General features: G+C 40.0%; 1 protein-coding gene across 2 annotated transcripts in view; it reads left to right on the top strand.

The window, feature by feature from the left end:
* The first annotated feature begins 4,022 nt into the window (after window positions 1-4,022).
* The window catches only part of ARHGAP42 (Rho GTPase activating protein 42), a 136,673-nt gene continuing 123,950 nt past the window's right edge, over window positions 4,023-16,745 (top strand). The window contains exon 1 of one of the 2 annotated variants that reach the window (XM_063305865.1): window positions 4,023-4,444. In XM_063305865.1, coding sequence (XP_063161935.1) covers window positions 4,291-4,444 — 154 coding nt within the window. In that variant the 5' untranslated portion in view covers window positions 4,023-4,290. The remainder of the gene's footprint in view (window positions 4,445-16,745) is intronic. The other variant, XM_063305864.1, reaches the window with a different exon arrangement.

Genomic DNA, 16,745 nt, shown 5'->3' with positions numbered 1-16,745 from the left:
AAATCAGGGCTGCATGGGTCCCTGTGGGCTCAGATAATCCCATTTATGACCTCGGCAATGGTTAGGATGAGATGTTATATGTTTCTATTTAAAAGATATTTCTACAACCCAACACATACATCAATATGTGCAATTGTTATGCAGAACTATGTCCCCTTCTACCACTTTTTTTTTAATTTGGTGAATCTTTCCTCTGTCACACAGCCCACCTACTAAAACAGCAGGCCACCCAATGTATTCTACCACGCCTTAAGGCTACGTTACATTTCTGTTTATTGTTCCAAAGACTTGAAGCCTCTTGCTTCTCAGATTCTGAGTGTTAAAAAAAGGGCTGACCTAAAATCTAATCATCTTGTTTTAAAAATATAAGTCTGGGATGGATGCTTTGAACAATAGGTTTTATAATAAAGCAATGGACTTTGAATGTGAATATACTAAGAGATAGAACCATAAGGATCCTAAGAAAACATCTGCAACTTAAAACAATACGGGGAGTGGAGAAAAGGGAGCCTGAAACACGTAAAAGATATATGTATCAGCACAAAACCAGCATTCTCTGAACTGAATACACTGGCATGCAGATTGAGAACTGTTGCTCTCATAATACAATAAAAACACAAGGACTGAGAAAAATAACAAAGCATCGTGTGCATGGAAAGGATAGAAAGAAGTCAAACAAAGGACATTTTCCCCATTAATATTAGCCACACAAATGAAAATATGGAAGATTTTTCCCTGTTTACCCCCCCCCCCAAAAAAAACACCTTCCTGTAAGAAAAGAACATGACATTTCTTCCTTAAGGTACTTGCCACATCTGGTTAGGCAGTATGGGAACTAAGCTAGAATTTAATCTGAACATCACAACTCTTTGTGAATGCTTTTATGAGCTGGAAAACAGATATGGAGCAACAAGTCTTATATTCTCAAAACACGATGAGATCGCAAACTGGGCCCTAACAGTGCAATTGTTTGCTGGAAACAATCCTGTATGTTGAAAAAGTTTCTGGGATAGGTTCCATGGCACAACCGTCCATGCAGATGTTGTTGCCTTAGGCAAACCAAACCAAACCAAACCAGAAGGATGTCTTCTCCTTCTCCATGTGACAACTTTCTTTGTACTTCCCCGTCCGTTTCATAGCCTGGGTGGGGGAATGGTGCCCAAATTGGAAGCCTGATTTTACCATTTAAAAAAGGGTTGCATTTCATACACAGCAGTCACTGGAATTCTTTCATAATGGTTTTGTTAGCTTTCCTACAATAAATCTTATCATCTTTGTATCCTTGAATTCCTTCTATGTTTGAATTGCCAAGAGAAACTTAACATCTGCTCTCTGAGCAATGTTACATCATCCCATAAAACACCCTTACGGAACAAAGATTGCCACTGGAAAAATTATGATTCACCTCTATGGTGTTGTTCCTTGTGAACAGGTACTGTCCTCAGAATATCTCCACCATTGCTGAAAGACTAAGAACCATAAGAAGAAATCAAGGGTGATGGCTAAATTTCCTTCAGAGAAAGGAACACTGATCCAGATGTTTTCAAAAAGTCCTTAACTAACTTTCCTACTAAGCTTGATTCCAGATGAGATTGTTATTGTGTAATCACCAAAAATGTTACAAGGAATCCAGATGCCATTGATGTCCACTTGAAAAGCTTTTGAATTTTGCCTTCTGTAATTTTTTTTTTTCAAGAGAAAATTCATTAAGAAAGACAAGACAACCATTATTTGTTTGGAAGCATTAGAGCTCTTCCACAGTCTGAAAATTACTGCGGCCCTCCAGCTGTAGATGAACTATAACTCCCAGCATCCCTCATTCCTAGCTCTGCAGGCCAGGCCTGTTGGAAGTAGTTCAGCAAGAGCTGGAATGGCAAAATCTGGGCTCCTGGTAGCTATTAGATGCAGGCCTTGTATTTTTTCTGCCGTGTGGTTGAATCATTTTCTCTAATGCTTCTTTTTGCATGTTAACAACATGCTTAAACTTTTGGGATGACCTGATTTTATTTTCCTCATGCTGTTTTATTCCTACAATATTTAGGCTCTGCTCTTCAGAGAGCATTGCAGCGATGGTCACTGGCTTCAGAATGGCAGGTGGGATTGGGTGATCAAAGCCATGTCCCCCTTTAAGGTGTATGTGATGCATGTTAAAAAGGGGTGGGATTTTGACTGCCCATCGCATCCAACAACGAACATTACTGTGGCTGCCCAGCACCTTCTGCCAAGGTGTTCATATGACCAAGTCACCCATCCAGGAAGCTGACAGGTCTAGTCCTGCTTAGCTCCAGCTGTAGAACTGAATTAAGTCCTTTCAGAACCTTATTAGTTAGTATACTGTTTATTAACCTGATGTTGCAGTGGATCTATTTTTAACTTCCTTGATTTCTTGTCTTTAAGAGTACAGGACACGGCATAACGTTTTCAGAGTGTTAGCTCTCACTGTTTGGACTAATTTCTTGGTTTGGGCTTAGAGGAAGCCTGTTCCAGCCCCACTTAGCTTAAAGTCATCATTTGAACTTATTTCTTGGTTGGGACTCTGGGGGTGTTCCCACGGTACCAAACACAGCTTAAGTCCCCCAATTACCATGCACCAGTTATTTTTACAGTAAAAATTATCAGCAGCATTACTGCATCTTTTTTGTCTTTAAAACTTATAGTACTGTATCTGATAAGTAAGAGCAATATCACTAAACATATAAATTGTTTTCTCAGAAAAAAAGCTTTCTTAAATATACCATATCTAGAATGCAAAATCTGGATGACCACTAGGTGTCAGAAAAGAGTTAGTGTTTTGCACCTTTTTGCTGCCATTTAATGGCTGCGTAGATTTATGCAAACCAGATGTGATAGATTTAATCTTGGTGAGACCCAGATTCTTTAATAAAATGATCTGGGGATTTAAGATTATGAGACAGAGAACCACTATTCCAAGGAAAATATTATCTATCCCTGATCTAAGCAAATTTATATGGTAGGTTTTTTTTTTCTAGATTCACATATATGGTAGTTTAGATAATTTCAGTAAGGGTCCAATATCCTGCAGGTCAGGCAGAAATCCAACTGATAAAGCTTTTCATCCATTATTGGATATCTGTGTGGGCAAAATTTTCCCAACTAATGTCTACCTTTCAGACACCTTTGAGCTCAAGCTATGAACCAGCAAGTTTAGGTTCAAATCTCAGTCCACACATAATGATAATGACACTGGCCTACCTTTTGTGGTTGTTGCAAAGATTCTCAGGTTAAACTGCTTTGCTTTCAGCCCTTAAAAATGAGGAGTGCCTATTTGTTTTGTATTTTACTTGAATTCCATAAACTGTAAACTTTTCCTTACATTTTTTAGCTTTGTATGCCGCCCAGCATCCATTTAAATTGGGCACCTAATAAATTCAAATAAATAAATAAAATATATATTTAAATAAAAAGGGTCTTATAAATTATACCTGTGTTTAAACTTTTTTCTCTCAGGACCCACTTTTAAAAATGACGGAAGACCCCAAAAGAGCTTTTGTTTGTACGGGTTGTTTTTATCAATACTTACCATATTAAAAATTTAAATTGACACATTTGCTGCCGCTTCTCACAACTGTTTGATGGGGTTTTAATACGATATTATTTTTCAACACAGGCTGGCAAATTATTTTGATTTGCCCCCTTGGAGAGGGTCTTGGGGGACTGCCAGAGGTCCTAGGAACACCCTTTAAGAAACACTGCATTATTATCGCTAAAACACCATAGTATGGAAGGAAAGGAAATTCCTACTTACAGCAAGTTTACCTCCCACAGCCCTAAACTGAAAAGGGCCATGGTTAGGTGCCATTTTTACTGCCACAGTGCAACCTAACGCGTACTTGAAGCAACCTGACAGAAGACCTTCCAAGAAAGGTGGGCAGAGAAGCAGGAGCGCCAACTTTGGAGAGGTGGGTGGTCCCTCTCAATCCCAAAGGAGGGACGGGGCGTGGCGGGGCAGGAAAAAAGCCGGGCGGGGAGGGGGAACCACGGCGTGCTGTACTGATTGGGCCGAGCGGGGCTCTGCCTTCTCCCAGCGCAGCTGCCCGTCGAGCGGGCAGGAGAGCCGCCCCAGGGAAAGCTCTGCGGGACCGGGAAGGGTTTCCGATCGGCCGGAAGGCGGCTCTGACCCAGCGATGTCCTGCTGGCCGGACCATGTAAGCAGCTGACAACGACCTCGGGGAGCGCCGCGCCGCTTCGCCAGCAGAGCCCCCGAGGCGGGCGGAAGATCCAGCGCCAGGCGCCCGCCCGCCCAGCCGCTCCTCTGCCCGGGCTGCCGCCATGGGGCTGCCCACGTTGGAGTTCAGCGATTCCTACTTGGACAGCCCGGATTTCAGGGAGAGACTGAAATGTCACGAGGTGGAGCTGGAAAGGACCAACAAGTTCATTAAGGAGCTGATAAAGGACGGGAGTCTCCTCATCGGGGCGCTCCGGAGTGAGTAGGGCAGGGCGCGGTGGCGGGAGGGGGCGGAAAGGGCCGCTCTTTTGTTTCAATGGACCCGGCGGAAGGGGCTCTCCTGCTGGTAGCAAAAGGCGCGGGGGGGGGCGGCTTTCACATTCCATTGCACGCGCGCCGTGCTCCCCATAGCCGCGCGCGCATTTGCTGTGCGCAGGCAAAGGGAGGTGTGCGCCTGCAGCGATTCCGTGCCTAAATGACTAGGTGAAGCGTTCCCCCTGCGTAGCGTTTGCTGCCATTCACTGCTTTCCTCCAAATGCGCTTTCCCGGCTGACTTCGGAGATCTTACTTCTCTGCGCGTCCTCCTGTATTCCTTCCCAGCCATGTGCAAGGCGCTGGGCAGACCGGCGCCCGAAATACAGCTTCCCTTCCTCGTAGGAGTTTACAGTCTTAGAGACTCTATGTGGCTTTACTCGGAAGCTAAACACAGGATAGCTGGTGTGTTGGGTTATTTTTCCCCCCATGAGCAAGGTTCAAAGCGAGGTTCAAGATAGGGATCAGTCACTTTGATGACTAAATGTCTGTGTGTGTAAGGATGGCGCGGGAATACAACTGAATGGAAGAAGAGAGAGAGTGAAGTAGAATACCCTTCCCACAATGGCTGCAAACATTGTATAGTAGGGATGAAAATGCTGTGGCGCTTCAAATGTTTGTTTATCAGATTTTTATCACTGCCCATCTCACCCCCAAAGGTGGGACTCTGGGCGGTTTACAGTTAAAAAAAGGTTAAAATTCAAAACAATTATAAATACAAAATAGAGTAAGAATAAAAATATGATAAAATCTAGATGGCTAAAAGTTCTCTATCACTCCGTGAGTATAAGGTTGCTGCATTGCAACTCCTAGTAGCCTACATAGTATGGCCATGAAAAAAACATCGTGAGGTTAATTAATTAATTATATTTTGTAGGGCTGCAGATTCCACACCCCTGCTTTAGGGCATGCTGTAAAAACAGCCAGAAATTAAGACTGCTAAATGATGCTTCAGCTCTCCATTTTACATTGAAGTGAGTGCTGGCAGCAAGTTCAGCCGGGGATACATCTAGGACAGAGTGCATAGATGTTGTGTGGGCCTGTGATCTTTGTATGCAAGAAATACATGTTTAGAAATGCATAAGTATGCTTGAGAGGCAGCTCTGGCTGTGTTCCCGGGATACTTATTTATCTCATTTAGAAACTTTTTTTATGCTCCCCACTCCCTTAACAGCTCTGGGTGGCTTACATAAATGCAATAAAAATGATCATAAAAGCTAAAGTAAAACCCCCCAAATTGTAAAACATTAAAAAATGGAAACAGTAAGCATGCTATAGAGGGAAATGCGCATAGATTTGGTCCCTTGGGAGGGGAAGGAGCCTGCTTTGTCCCATAACATTGGGGTAGGGGAGAGAGTTTATCAGACACATCTATGGCAAGGCCTGAAAGGGTGCCTCATGGATGTCCTAAAATTGAAGGTGGACTCTGAAGGAATACCCTGTCCTGATTGAGCCTGGGCCTAAGCTGTGTATGTTTGTCACAAATGATTTGTATGTATGTACTGTATATGTGCCGGAGAATGTCCATTGGATAGTGTGCATTGCCATGATAGTTATGGACACCACAATAAACTATCAGGTAATTCACACATGATGATGGATTATGTACCATCAAGTCAGTGTTGACTCTTAGTGACAACGTAGATAGATTTTCTCCAAAAGAATCTGTTCCCAGTGTGGTCCTTCAGGTCTCCCAAAGATGCATCCATGTTGTAATTGTGTCCATCCATGTTGGTGCTGGTCATCCTCTTTTTCTACTTCCTTCCACCTTTCCCAGCATTACAATCTTATTGAGAAAGAGAAGCTAGGTCTTTGCATAATGCATCCAAAGTAAGAGAATTGGAGCTTGATTATTTGTACCTCTGGTTAGAACTTTGGGTTGATTTATTTCCATTGATAATTATCTGGATCAGTTTTTTTCTCTTGCAGCAGTGCTGATAAAGACCTTTCCTTCCAAAGTAATTTTTTCATGGAGAGGATGTTTCCCAGTAATACTGGGAAGATTTTCATGAAAGGATGTATCAGCTTAGGAGGATTAATTCTTCTTTAGACAGCAGTAGAATACCCCCCTCTGATTGCTGCTGTCTCCCTCCCACAATGCTATTTACATTTTCTTTTAACCTGTGCAGTAAACGTAGTGGGGTGTTTAACTTCCTGTCTTGTTTGTTTGACCCATATCTAAAATACACCCAGGAGACAGGACCACTTAGTTGGAAAGAGAAAAACTTTGTTTTTCCTGTGGTCTGTTGTGAGGGGTAGGGGAAGAAAAGCTCAGGGCAAGAGCTTCATTTTCTTGTATAGATGTAGTGGTCACCAAATGTTCCATCAGCAGGCTAAAGTGAGGGTCTCTCTCCCCCCAGTTAATAATTCCTCAACATATTTAAATTTATGTAGAGCTCACAATCTGTGAGCAAATGTCTGTGCAGTAAAACTTAAAATGACCACTAGCTGGCAGTAAAGGAATTCAGAAAACCAACTCTTTGCTGCCATCTAGTGTTCATCCTGTTTTTGCAGCCTAGATCTAGTGTGCTGGCTGGGCTGACTGGTCTTCATTTGCCATCCGGTGATGCCTAAGAGGATGTTGATGACTGAACTTGGCTCCAAATAGTATTAAGGCTATGGCCTGTTGACTTCTGTGACATGTTTCAATTCAGTTTAGTGATAATTCACAGGGAAGTGACATGTTGCAAGGAATTTGTTAAGATAGGTTTAAAACTTGGACAGCTGAATTATTCTTTTAATAGGGACCATGCATAGGGACCATGTTCACACAGCATGCACTACCCAGTGAAATATCCTTACTGGTCAGTCTAGAAGCAAATAATCACATTAACAGTCAAAATCACCCTTATGGAAATAAAGTCCCTACCAATTTTCTCTAGAAAGTGCCTAGGATCCCATGGCCCTTGGACCCAGAGAGTATTCATGATATTCATAATAGCCAGTATTTGGGAGGTGTGCTCTCTGCTGCTAAGGTTAGATGTGAATTATGTATGGAAAGACTGTTTTTTTTTCCCCTTGGATGGTTGATTAACTGGGTCTATGTGTTGCCCTGGCAGGAATGATTAGTTGGAATTAATTAAAACCTGGGTAAATTGGGTCTTCATTAGTTTAAATTTTAGGCTGTTAAGCACTTTGGACTCTGTTTCAAGAAAGTGCTTTGATGCATGGAGGATTGCAAATGTAGGACTTGTCTACAACTCTTTAAAGCAGCTGTGTCCCAAACATGCAGAATTCACCTAGTTAAAGTGTTTGCATTGTGACCACAGAACCAGGCCCTTTTTAGGAGTTTGAAAGGCTCAAAGGGTCAAAAACAGTGAGTTCATTTCACAGTTCTGGACTTCCTTCTAATTGTATCATCTGTCAATCCAATATCTGTCTTTGTAGATGTGCATTTTTTTCATCAAAATCAGTGCTCCAAAAATGAAAATATTTGGGATAACTATTGAGGTTATATTTTAATTGATTAGTTTGGTCACATGAATGAAATTATTGATCCATCCCTGAATTTGTAGGACTGTAGGGAAATATGCCAGTGCGCCTTCTAAAAACAGTTCCCAGTTATGTATAAGAACTGGATTCTTTGTATTTTTTGTGGCTACTTAGGTTAATATCAGAATTTATGATTGCAATGGATGATCCATAATTTTATCAGTATTTATGTCACATTTTGAGAAATATTATGAGAGGCTTTTTAGAAATAGGTCTTTAAAATCTTTTCTTAGCCTGAAGAAATGCATCAGGCAGGATTTTCCTGAAGAGAAGAAAACAGTGAAATGGTTCACTGGCTTTGATTTCTTTAAAGCTCCTCATGTAATGACATAGAGTAAAAGATTGTGGCTTTATCAAACCTAAAGATATGTCTGAACGTTTCCAGTGGTTTAGTTCTGTCTGCTAGAGCAAAGCCATCAGAGAACCTTGAGACATTTTGAGAAACACTATTTTTATTATGGATATAACCTTCATCGGGCTATAGTCTACTTCACCAAATACAACCGGAGTGGGTTATTACTCTATAAACATGTGAAAACAAATGACTTTTTTAGGGTGACACAAATTTGATATTCTGTTAAAAAACCTGGAAAACGTAGCCAGTTCTGCTTTGAAGTGGACTTGACAATGAATGTATATATATAAATAGGTATAAGTCTACTTGATCTACCTTGTATTAAGCCAGTGTTGAGTATTATAAACAATTTATCTTCTGAGCAAGACTTCTACTGAAAACTATTATCTTAATCTCACTTCTAATCTAAAGAGCTTTAAGTGATGTACAATTACATGTGGTTTCTCCAGTTTATCGTTGCAACAACTCTGTAGAAGGAGGTTAGGTCAAAAGTTGGTCACCAGTGAGATGTGTGGCAGAACAAGAGGTTGCAATGCGTTTTTCCTTGCCTGTACTGTATATATTTTCCAATCTCTTAAATATGCTTAAGAGATTTAGAATGCCCTGTGGATTTAGGCAGCTCCCTGCTCTTTCCTTTCCCAGGCTAAATTTTATGCTTCTCAGTGTTGATTGTGGTATAGTTTGCTTGCACCAAATATAGTGATGGATTCCACTGTGTTTAAACTTTAGCTCACATCTGTATGCTAACACTTATTACGGTTAAAAATACTCTGAAATCTAAGCTTAGAAGAAGCACATATTTCTCACGGTTCTTCAGAATTTTGTTTACTTTGATAGGCCTTTGCCTAAAGGGAGGGGGAGGGTTGTTTTGTTTCTTCTCCAGGCCTGAGAAATTCCACTGAATTCAGTGGAAACTACCTTTTAGAGGGTTTTTTTGGCAGTAGCTCTGGATTCTGTGTGGTAGACAAAATCCTTTCAAGTGCGGATTGCGTGAACCCCGCTCTCCTCCCGTACTTTTAAAGCATTGTTTTCTTTCGCTGATCAGCTTTGTATGTAATTTTGAAATTCTTTAGAGTCAATGTGCAAGCTGAGCTCGGGTTCAAATACTTGCAGGGTTGATGGTTAGAGTCTTTATAATTTGGAAATATTGATTTACCATCTCCTCTGGAATAATGTTGTGTGCGTTGGGTTTTTAATTTGCATACTTTTCTTCTCTATTTGCCTCTGCCACAAGTAATTCCAAATAATCTTTATTCCATGTAGAAACATTGCAAGACTATGCGGTATGTTCCTTTTTTAGTTTCCCTTCTTAGCTTAATGAATAAATTGGGCAAAAGGTTTCTTAAAATATTCACCAGGATCGAGGCACTTGGAAGTAAATAATTAAACTGGACAGAACGTTATTCAGAATTCAGGTGACATTTGGGGAAATGATAGAGTCTTGTATTTTTCCAAGCTTCAAAGCAAGTGGCTATTTCACAATTTCAGAGTTGTAAATGGTTTCCAGTAGCTGGCTTTCTCCTTCAGCAAATATTTGATCAAATGTCTGTGATATAAATAGTGTGTATTTTTAAGGTAGCCTAGTGTTCTAGTGTTTGAAAAATATTTGGGTGTTGGAAGTCGGTACATTCAAAGTTAACAAAATGCTCTTTTCTTTAACTGCAGCTTCGTTGTTGTTGTTGTTGATTTGTTAATCTGTAGGACTGAGGTGTGACAGTGGTTCTTCCATCCTTTAAGATACAGCAAGGGAGGGCCAATCCAGGTCACCCTAAAATTATACATTGACAGATTGCCTTGAATTTTAAAGTGATAGCACTACAGCTATGAAAAATAGTAGTTATCTGCTTTTTTGGACTCAGGCCAAACCTGTGCTTGGAAACCCACTCATATGTTTGTGTGTTTTAATTCACAATATATTTGAACAGTAGCATAGCTCTTTGTGATTCACAGATGATTAGCATTTACCAGAGGCAGCATAAACTCAATAAATCAGTTACTTTGCTTATTTTCTTTAATAGAACTCCAGAAAACCCTAACAGGGGGAGGGGGCTTCAAAAGTTGCCAAGTTTGGCTGACATGCAATCCATGGATTGTTCATCCTATGATATTCCATTGTACTCTAACAGTATCAGGGCATTGGGAAGGACAGTGCATTGTCTACCTATATGGAAATGAATGCTAAAAATGGTGAGAGCCAGTTTGGCATAGTGGTTGAGGCATCAGGCTAGAAACTGGGACAGAGTGAGTTGTACTCCTGCCTTAGACACCAAGCCAGCTGGGTGACCTTGGACCAGTCACTCTTTCTCCAGCCGTAGGAAGGAGGCAATGGCAAACCACTTCTGAAATCTTTCCAAGAAAACTGCAGGGACTTGTCCAGGCAGTCACCAGGAGTCCTCAGTCACTCAAAGGCATGGAGGAGGAGGAGGAGGAGGAGGAGGAGGAGGAGGAGGAGGAGGAGGAGATTCAAATTGGCTAGAAGAAAATATAGGAAATGGGCTGGGTGTGTTTATATATTGAAAGTCGATCAGTTGTTTGAATTGGCCCGTAATCTGATTGAATCAAACTTAGTTCTTGGCTGAGTCATGTGATTCCTTGAGAGGGCAGCCTCTAACTTCCAGAACACACTGAAATTATTGCTGAATTTTGGTGAGCTCCAAAAATGGAACTGGGGCAAGGGTTATTCACTCTGATGAAGACCATTACACTTTCCAGGTGACATTTTGAAAGATGGTAGATCTTCATTTTACAGTCTAGGTATCAGTAGTTCTTCCATTGTATAGCTATTGTAGACTGTGGATTCAAGGTTTAAAGTCTACCCTGATGTTCCCTTTTCGATGGAGGACCTTCTCAAGCTAGAGGCTTACTTGGCAGGAAGGGCAGAACTTAGAAAGCTATCACCTTTGTTAGACAATCCTGTGCAATGTTGGAATGTTCTTATTTATTTATTTTTAAATTTATTCACCGCCCATCTCTCCCCCACGGGGGGATTCTGGGTGGCTTACAATGAAACAAGATTAAAATTCAAAACCATTATAATACAAAATACAGTAAAAGTACAAATATAATAAAATCTACATGGCAAAAAGATCTTAATCAGTCCTTGAGTGTAATAGGCCCCTCAGAATCACTTTATGGCGCTAGCCATCCCCAGGTGTCATTATTCCCCCTCCCATTCCAAGCCTGGGGTAGCTTCTAGGCCCAGTTTCTGCTCTTCGGTAAATCAGGGCCAGCTATAATGGATTGACACTAGTGGCCTTTGTTGAAATGCTTGGACCCTGGAAGCAGCCTAGAGGTGTTATTGTGAAGCCTGGTTTTAACCATGATTTGCCTTAGTGGAAGTATAGCACAAAGCAAAATCAGTGCAGTGGAAGGAAAGGACAAGTTGTATGAAATAGATCAGAATTGGAAGGATTCCTACATTCATAAGCTGTCTCTTGATTTCCAACCTGTGTGGTATGTTCTTAGAATGTAAGTGTTGGGCCTGTGCTTAACGCAGGAAAATAACGGGATACGGGTTCCCTAAACAGTATTTCTCGTCAACCCCTACATAGTGTGGCCAGTGGTGATGAATGATGGGAATTGTAAGCGAGGCAGCATCTGGCAGACCAGTTTCCCCACTCTGTCACAGAAATAAGCCTCATTGAGAAGAATGCTTGATTGCAGCCTATTACTTCCTTTTTGCTGGATCCTCACTCAGGATAAGATGTATAGCTCCAGTTCATAAGAAAATAGTTTCATGAATTTTGTTCTTTTATTAAAGTGGAAAAAATGAGTCTGTATGGATCTGCTTGGGTTTAATAGACTGGAAGTTGTTGTCTCAAACAGAAGTTTCCTTTCACAGTTAGTTCAAAATTATTTTCTCCTTTATCTGTTCGTTGTGGCATGAGTTTATTTTTGATTGCTTAAACCACGGACAAAAACTTTTATTATTAATATTTTTTGTTATGGGAAGATACTGTTTTCTTTCTTTGTCGAAGGACAGTGTGCTGAGACTGTAGTAGAATAAAGACTTTAAAGCTTACAAAATAAGTTGTGTAGTTTTGTAAAAGCTCTTTCACAATAATCTTGTGAAAGTTCTTACCAGTTGGAGGTCAAGAACTGGTTTATTTATTTTGATCTGTTTATCTCATATTTTCTATCACTTATGACTGGATAGGAAACTTCTGAGAATTATGGGAATTTGCTCCAAACATTTAAAGGGCAAGATGTCACCTGACTAATAGTCAAAGAAACAAATAATCAGATTTATAGCACAGCCATATTTAGGTCTACAAAGAAAAGGCAGTGTTTTCATTTGGACATATGCTCAGCTTTTGTATATGATTGTTACTTTAAAAAAAAATGACCTAAAGTCATATACATTTAAATCAAGGACATTTTGTAATTTAAAACATACAAACAATGGAGATGTTGAGAAAACATCTTATAAAAAAGCAATGGCAATCTGTATTGTTACCAAGAACACTAAATGGAGGTATCCTTGGAGTCATCAGAAGTTCAACTTTGCCAACACAGTGACATTGGCTATGTTTCTAATTGATGTACAATCTGTATTGAATAGCAAAATTATTGGGAGAGCTAGCAACAAAAATATTTTGTGCTATCTTAGTTATTTCACTAGGAAGTAATTCCCATTAATTTCCATGAGATCTACTCTCGTATTAGTGAATGTAGGCAGCTTTAAATAAAATTTGGAGAACGACTAGACCTTAGGGTAGTGCCGCCACTACTTGCTGGCATTTACAGTTGTCACAGCATATGAAAAAGGAGACTTTTCTTAGCAAAATCATGAAGGTTATGTCTATATTCCTCTCTTACCCATTGTAAATAATGCTTTAATATTTCCTCTATTCAGGAAGAGTAGAGGGATTCTATTTAATTCATATAGCTACTGATCTTTGATAAACTTAAGCTCTGGAAAACATCATGGTGGCCTCCAGATGTTTTAGATGACAATTCCCACAGTGCCTTGTCATTGGTCATACAGGCTGAGGCTGATAGAAGCTGAGAACTAAAACATCTGGAGGGCATCAAGTTGCCTGTTCCTAGGAGAAGCTAAGTGACCTCAGTGGAATGGGTGAGTAGACGTGAACAGGATTATGAAATTGTCTGCTTTTCTCCTCCTTCCTTTGTAAATTCAGAGATTGCCAGTTTTTGTGCGAATGAAATTTCACAGGCTGTTTGTGTATTCTGCAACTATTCTCTTCTACAAAACACCTAAAAGTTCAAAGTGACTTTTTTAAAAATGAGCTTTTGATATTCCATAGTTCTTCTGTTTTGGTTTTTAGTTCCTTTGAGGCTTTCTGAGGAGCTCTGATTATAAAGTTGAAATGTTGCTGTGTTGTGGAATGTGTGTGCTGACACGTCTCACCCAGACTTTATACAGTCTTCAATGATAAGTGGTGGTTTTATTCAGATTTTTTTTTTTATTACTCTTTAATGCATTCTTGCTTTCTAGTTCAGCCCAGATCTTCTGCCTTTTTAACAAAATTTTTAAAATCCCCTCAAAGTATCTTTGGAAGTCTCTATTTGTTTAGCTGTCTGTCTCTGTGTTCCATAACTCATTGTCCGCCCTAATATATAGAACTGTGCATCTGCTTTTTATTTGGCATCTGGGGGTCCAAATGCTGGCTGCAAATGTTTCACTTTACACATGAGGTTAGTGTCTGTCACTTCCTGTTTATATTTCTTGGAACCTTTATGGTGATTAATATGAGGCATGGCATGTCTGTTTTGTCAATTTAAAATTTAGTGGGTGTCTGTTCCTGAGAGGTGATATTACATGTCATTTTTCCCTCTCCCCCTTCCTTTCCAAAACAATGCCCTGATGTTACTCCAGTGGTAGTAATATAAGAAAAAATGGCCATACTATGCAGTGCAGGGAGAATTAGTTCTATATCTCATTTAAATGAAGCATAATCCTGTAGCGAGCGATTTAGTTTTCTGATTATAGAGTGACTTTGCATAAGGCCATGTTTACATGCAGATGCTTGCTCTGTCTGTAGGAGGAGATTACTTGATATGTATATGATCCATTGCTAATTTAATATAGCAGAATATTTTGTTTCGCACAGTTTCCCTAAGGAGGTGCCCACTAAAATATGGTGTGGGGGAAAAAAAATCAGCCCCTAATGTTGCAGCTGCTGTAGAAAAACATGGAAGAAGTACTCTGCATGTGTTTAAAATGCCCACATCCTTTAATTTAAATAATCTGGCTCAATTAGTTGTCCCAAGTATGTATAATAAAAGCTCATTTTAATGAACTAATTCGAGAGAAAGGCTCTAATTTCCCGAGAGACTAGTAAATCTCTGAATACATCATTGTGGCAACATCATTTGTACCATTTATGTTTGTGGGATGATATTATGCAAATGATCTAAATTGATGCAAAAGATGTATTTTTGCGTAGTGACTTCATGGATGCAAATTGCAATGGAATTTGCTTTGTTGCATGTAAAGTCCGTTGCACTGAGGCCCAGAAAAATTGAGGTTTCACCATAAAGCATATTTAGAGGAAATTGGTTCTGTATAGCAGAAATGTGGTGCAATGGTTGTTGCTGACATTTAAAGGCCTGGAGTGTGCCATATTCATTTTGGCCCCATTGTACTGAAAATAAATACCTTTATTAACATGACAGGCATTTGTCGGCATATGTCACGAATTCCCAAACACAGGCTTATTTGTTAGTGTTGTCACAGTGCTTTTTTTAACATAGGAGGCTTACAAGTGAGTGTCAGTAATGTTGAACCAGAGTCACTATCAAGTGAATGTGTGTGTGGAGTCCTTGATGCTCTCTGAGCTTGGTTATTTGCTTGCAGACGTTTTATTACCCAACCAGGTAACATCATCAGTGCTTTACCCGACTAGGTAACTGATGATGTTACCTAGTTGGGTAATGAAACATCTGCAAGCAAACAACCAAGCTCAAAGAGCACCAAGGACTCCACAGTTCAACCCTGAGCTACAGATATTCTTTTCTACTGGAATGTGTGTGTGTTTGATAAGGGCCTTGGAATGTATCTGGCCTTCATGTTGCCAGAGTGGAGGAATGATTCACCAAAGATCGTGATCTCTAAGTCAAAGAGATTATCACCCTTTGACTTGGACATAACTCTCTTTGATCAGTTATTCCTCTACCCTGTCAAAACCTAGGTTTGAATTGAAGCTGATTCCCTGTAGGATTCCCTGTCCAAAAAGGCTGTGGATGCGGATCTGGAGAAGAAAAAATAGCTACATTGGGTACTGGTAGAGGGGATCTGAGGACTAAAGTGGGTGGGAAAGACTACCATTTGGCTTTCAGCGGTAACCAATATCAAGTGAATAGCATAGAGGTTGGTAGATCTGTTGGCAGGCTGTGGGAGGGTTAATTAATCACAATCTCCAAGTCCTTGCTTGAAGTTTCCAGGAAAACTAGTTGTTGACCAGCCTGGTACATGATTTTCTCCATAATATAATAAAATTTTCTCCTCAGTATAATATTTTATTAGAAATTTATAAAATGAACAGCTTTAAGGAAACTCAGTGTGCTTCTGAGCCAAAGATAGTATTTGATTCCAAAATGGTCAGGCATTTGGACAGAATTAAGTGTTGTGTGTAAGGACAGAATGTGAAGTTTTATCACTTCCATTGGGCATCTAAAAATATGATAAATAATAATTAGTCAGTGAAAGACTTTCCTGATCAGAGGTTTTCTAATAACGATTTCCTCAAACTTCAACTTCCTTAGATGTATATGTGCTTCAACTGCAGACCTGTCTAGGGAAAGTGGAAGTAATGTACTATTTTCAGTTCTGGCTAAAGGAAACCCTGAAAACCTTGACCATTAATTAATTGACATAAACAATTATTGCTGCAGTGTGGTTTATAAGCTGTGCTTTGTAACAGATTTCTGTGTAGCGTCTAAGAAATTCTTTATAGCTGTTCTGCTAATTGCATGTGAACATCTTTTGATTTATGATCTGATGCATCAGAAATGGTTCGTTGCCCTGACATACTTAATTTAGTGCAGAAGGGGAATTTTCCTGTTCTCTGAGATGTTTTTCAACCAGAGGTTCCCATTCATAGTGTAAGGGATGTATTGTGCTTGACTTGGTACGAGTTCCCCGACAAGGATTAACTCTGCATCTCCAAAACTCAGTTGCTTCACATTCATAGGCCCAGATTGGCCTTGTCCCAGCTTTCACACTGCATCAGAGTTGAGGTTAGAGCTTGCACTTGGGTGTATATTCTAAATGGACATAAATAGTGGTTGAACATATCCTTTCTCTTTTTGTATGTGTGCTTGGACAAAAAACAACAACAATTGCCATGCTGAAAATGATGTGATCAAGCCAGGTTTAATTATCAAAGGCGGCTAATCAGTGTTCTGGGCATCATTGACTGTTTAGTGCCTAAAAGA

This window comes from Candoia aspera, chromosome 5 (assembly GCF_035149785.1).
Source record: "Candoia aspera isolate rCanAsp1 chromosome 5, rCanAsp1.hap2, whole genome shotgun sequence".
NCBI classification, from domain to species: domain Eukaryota; kingdom Metazoa; phylum Chordata; class Lepidosauria; order Squamata; family Boidae; genus Candoia; species Candoia aspera.
Note: the sequence above shows the minus strand (reverse complement) of the source record. Positions and strands in the feature narration are given on the sequence as shown.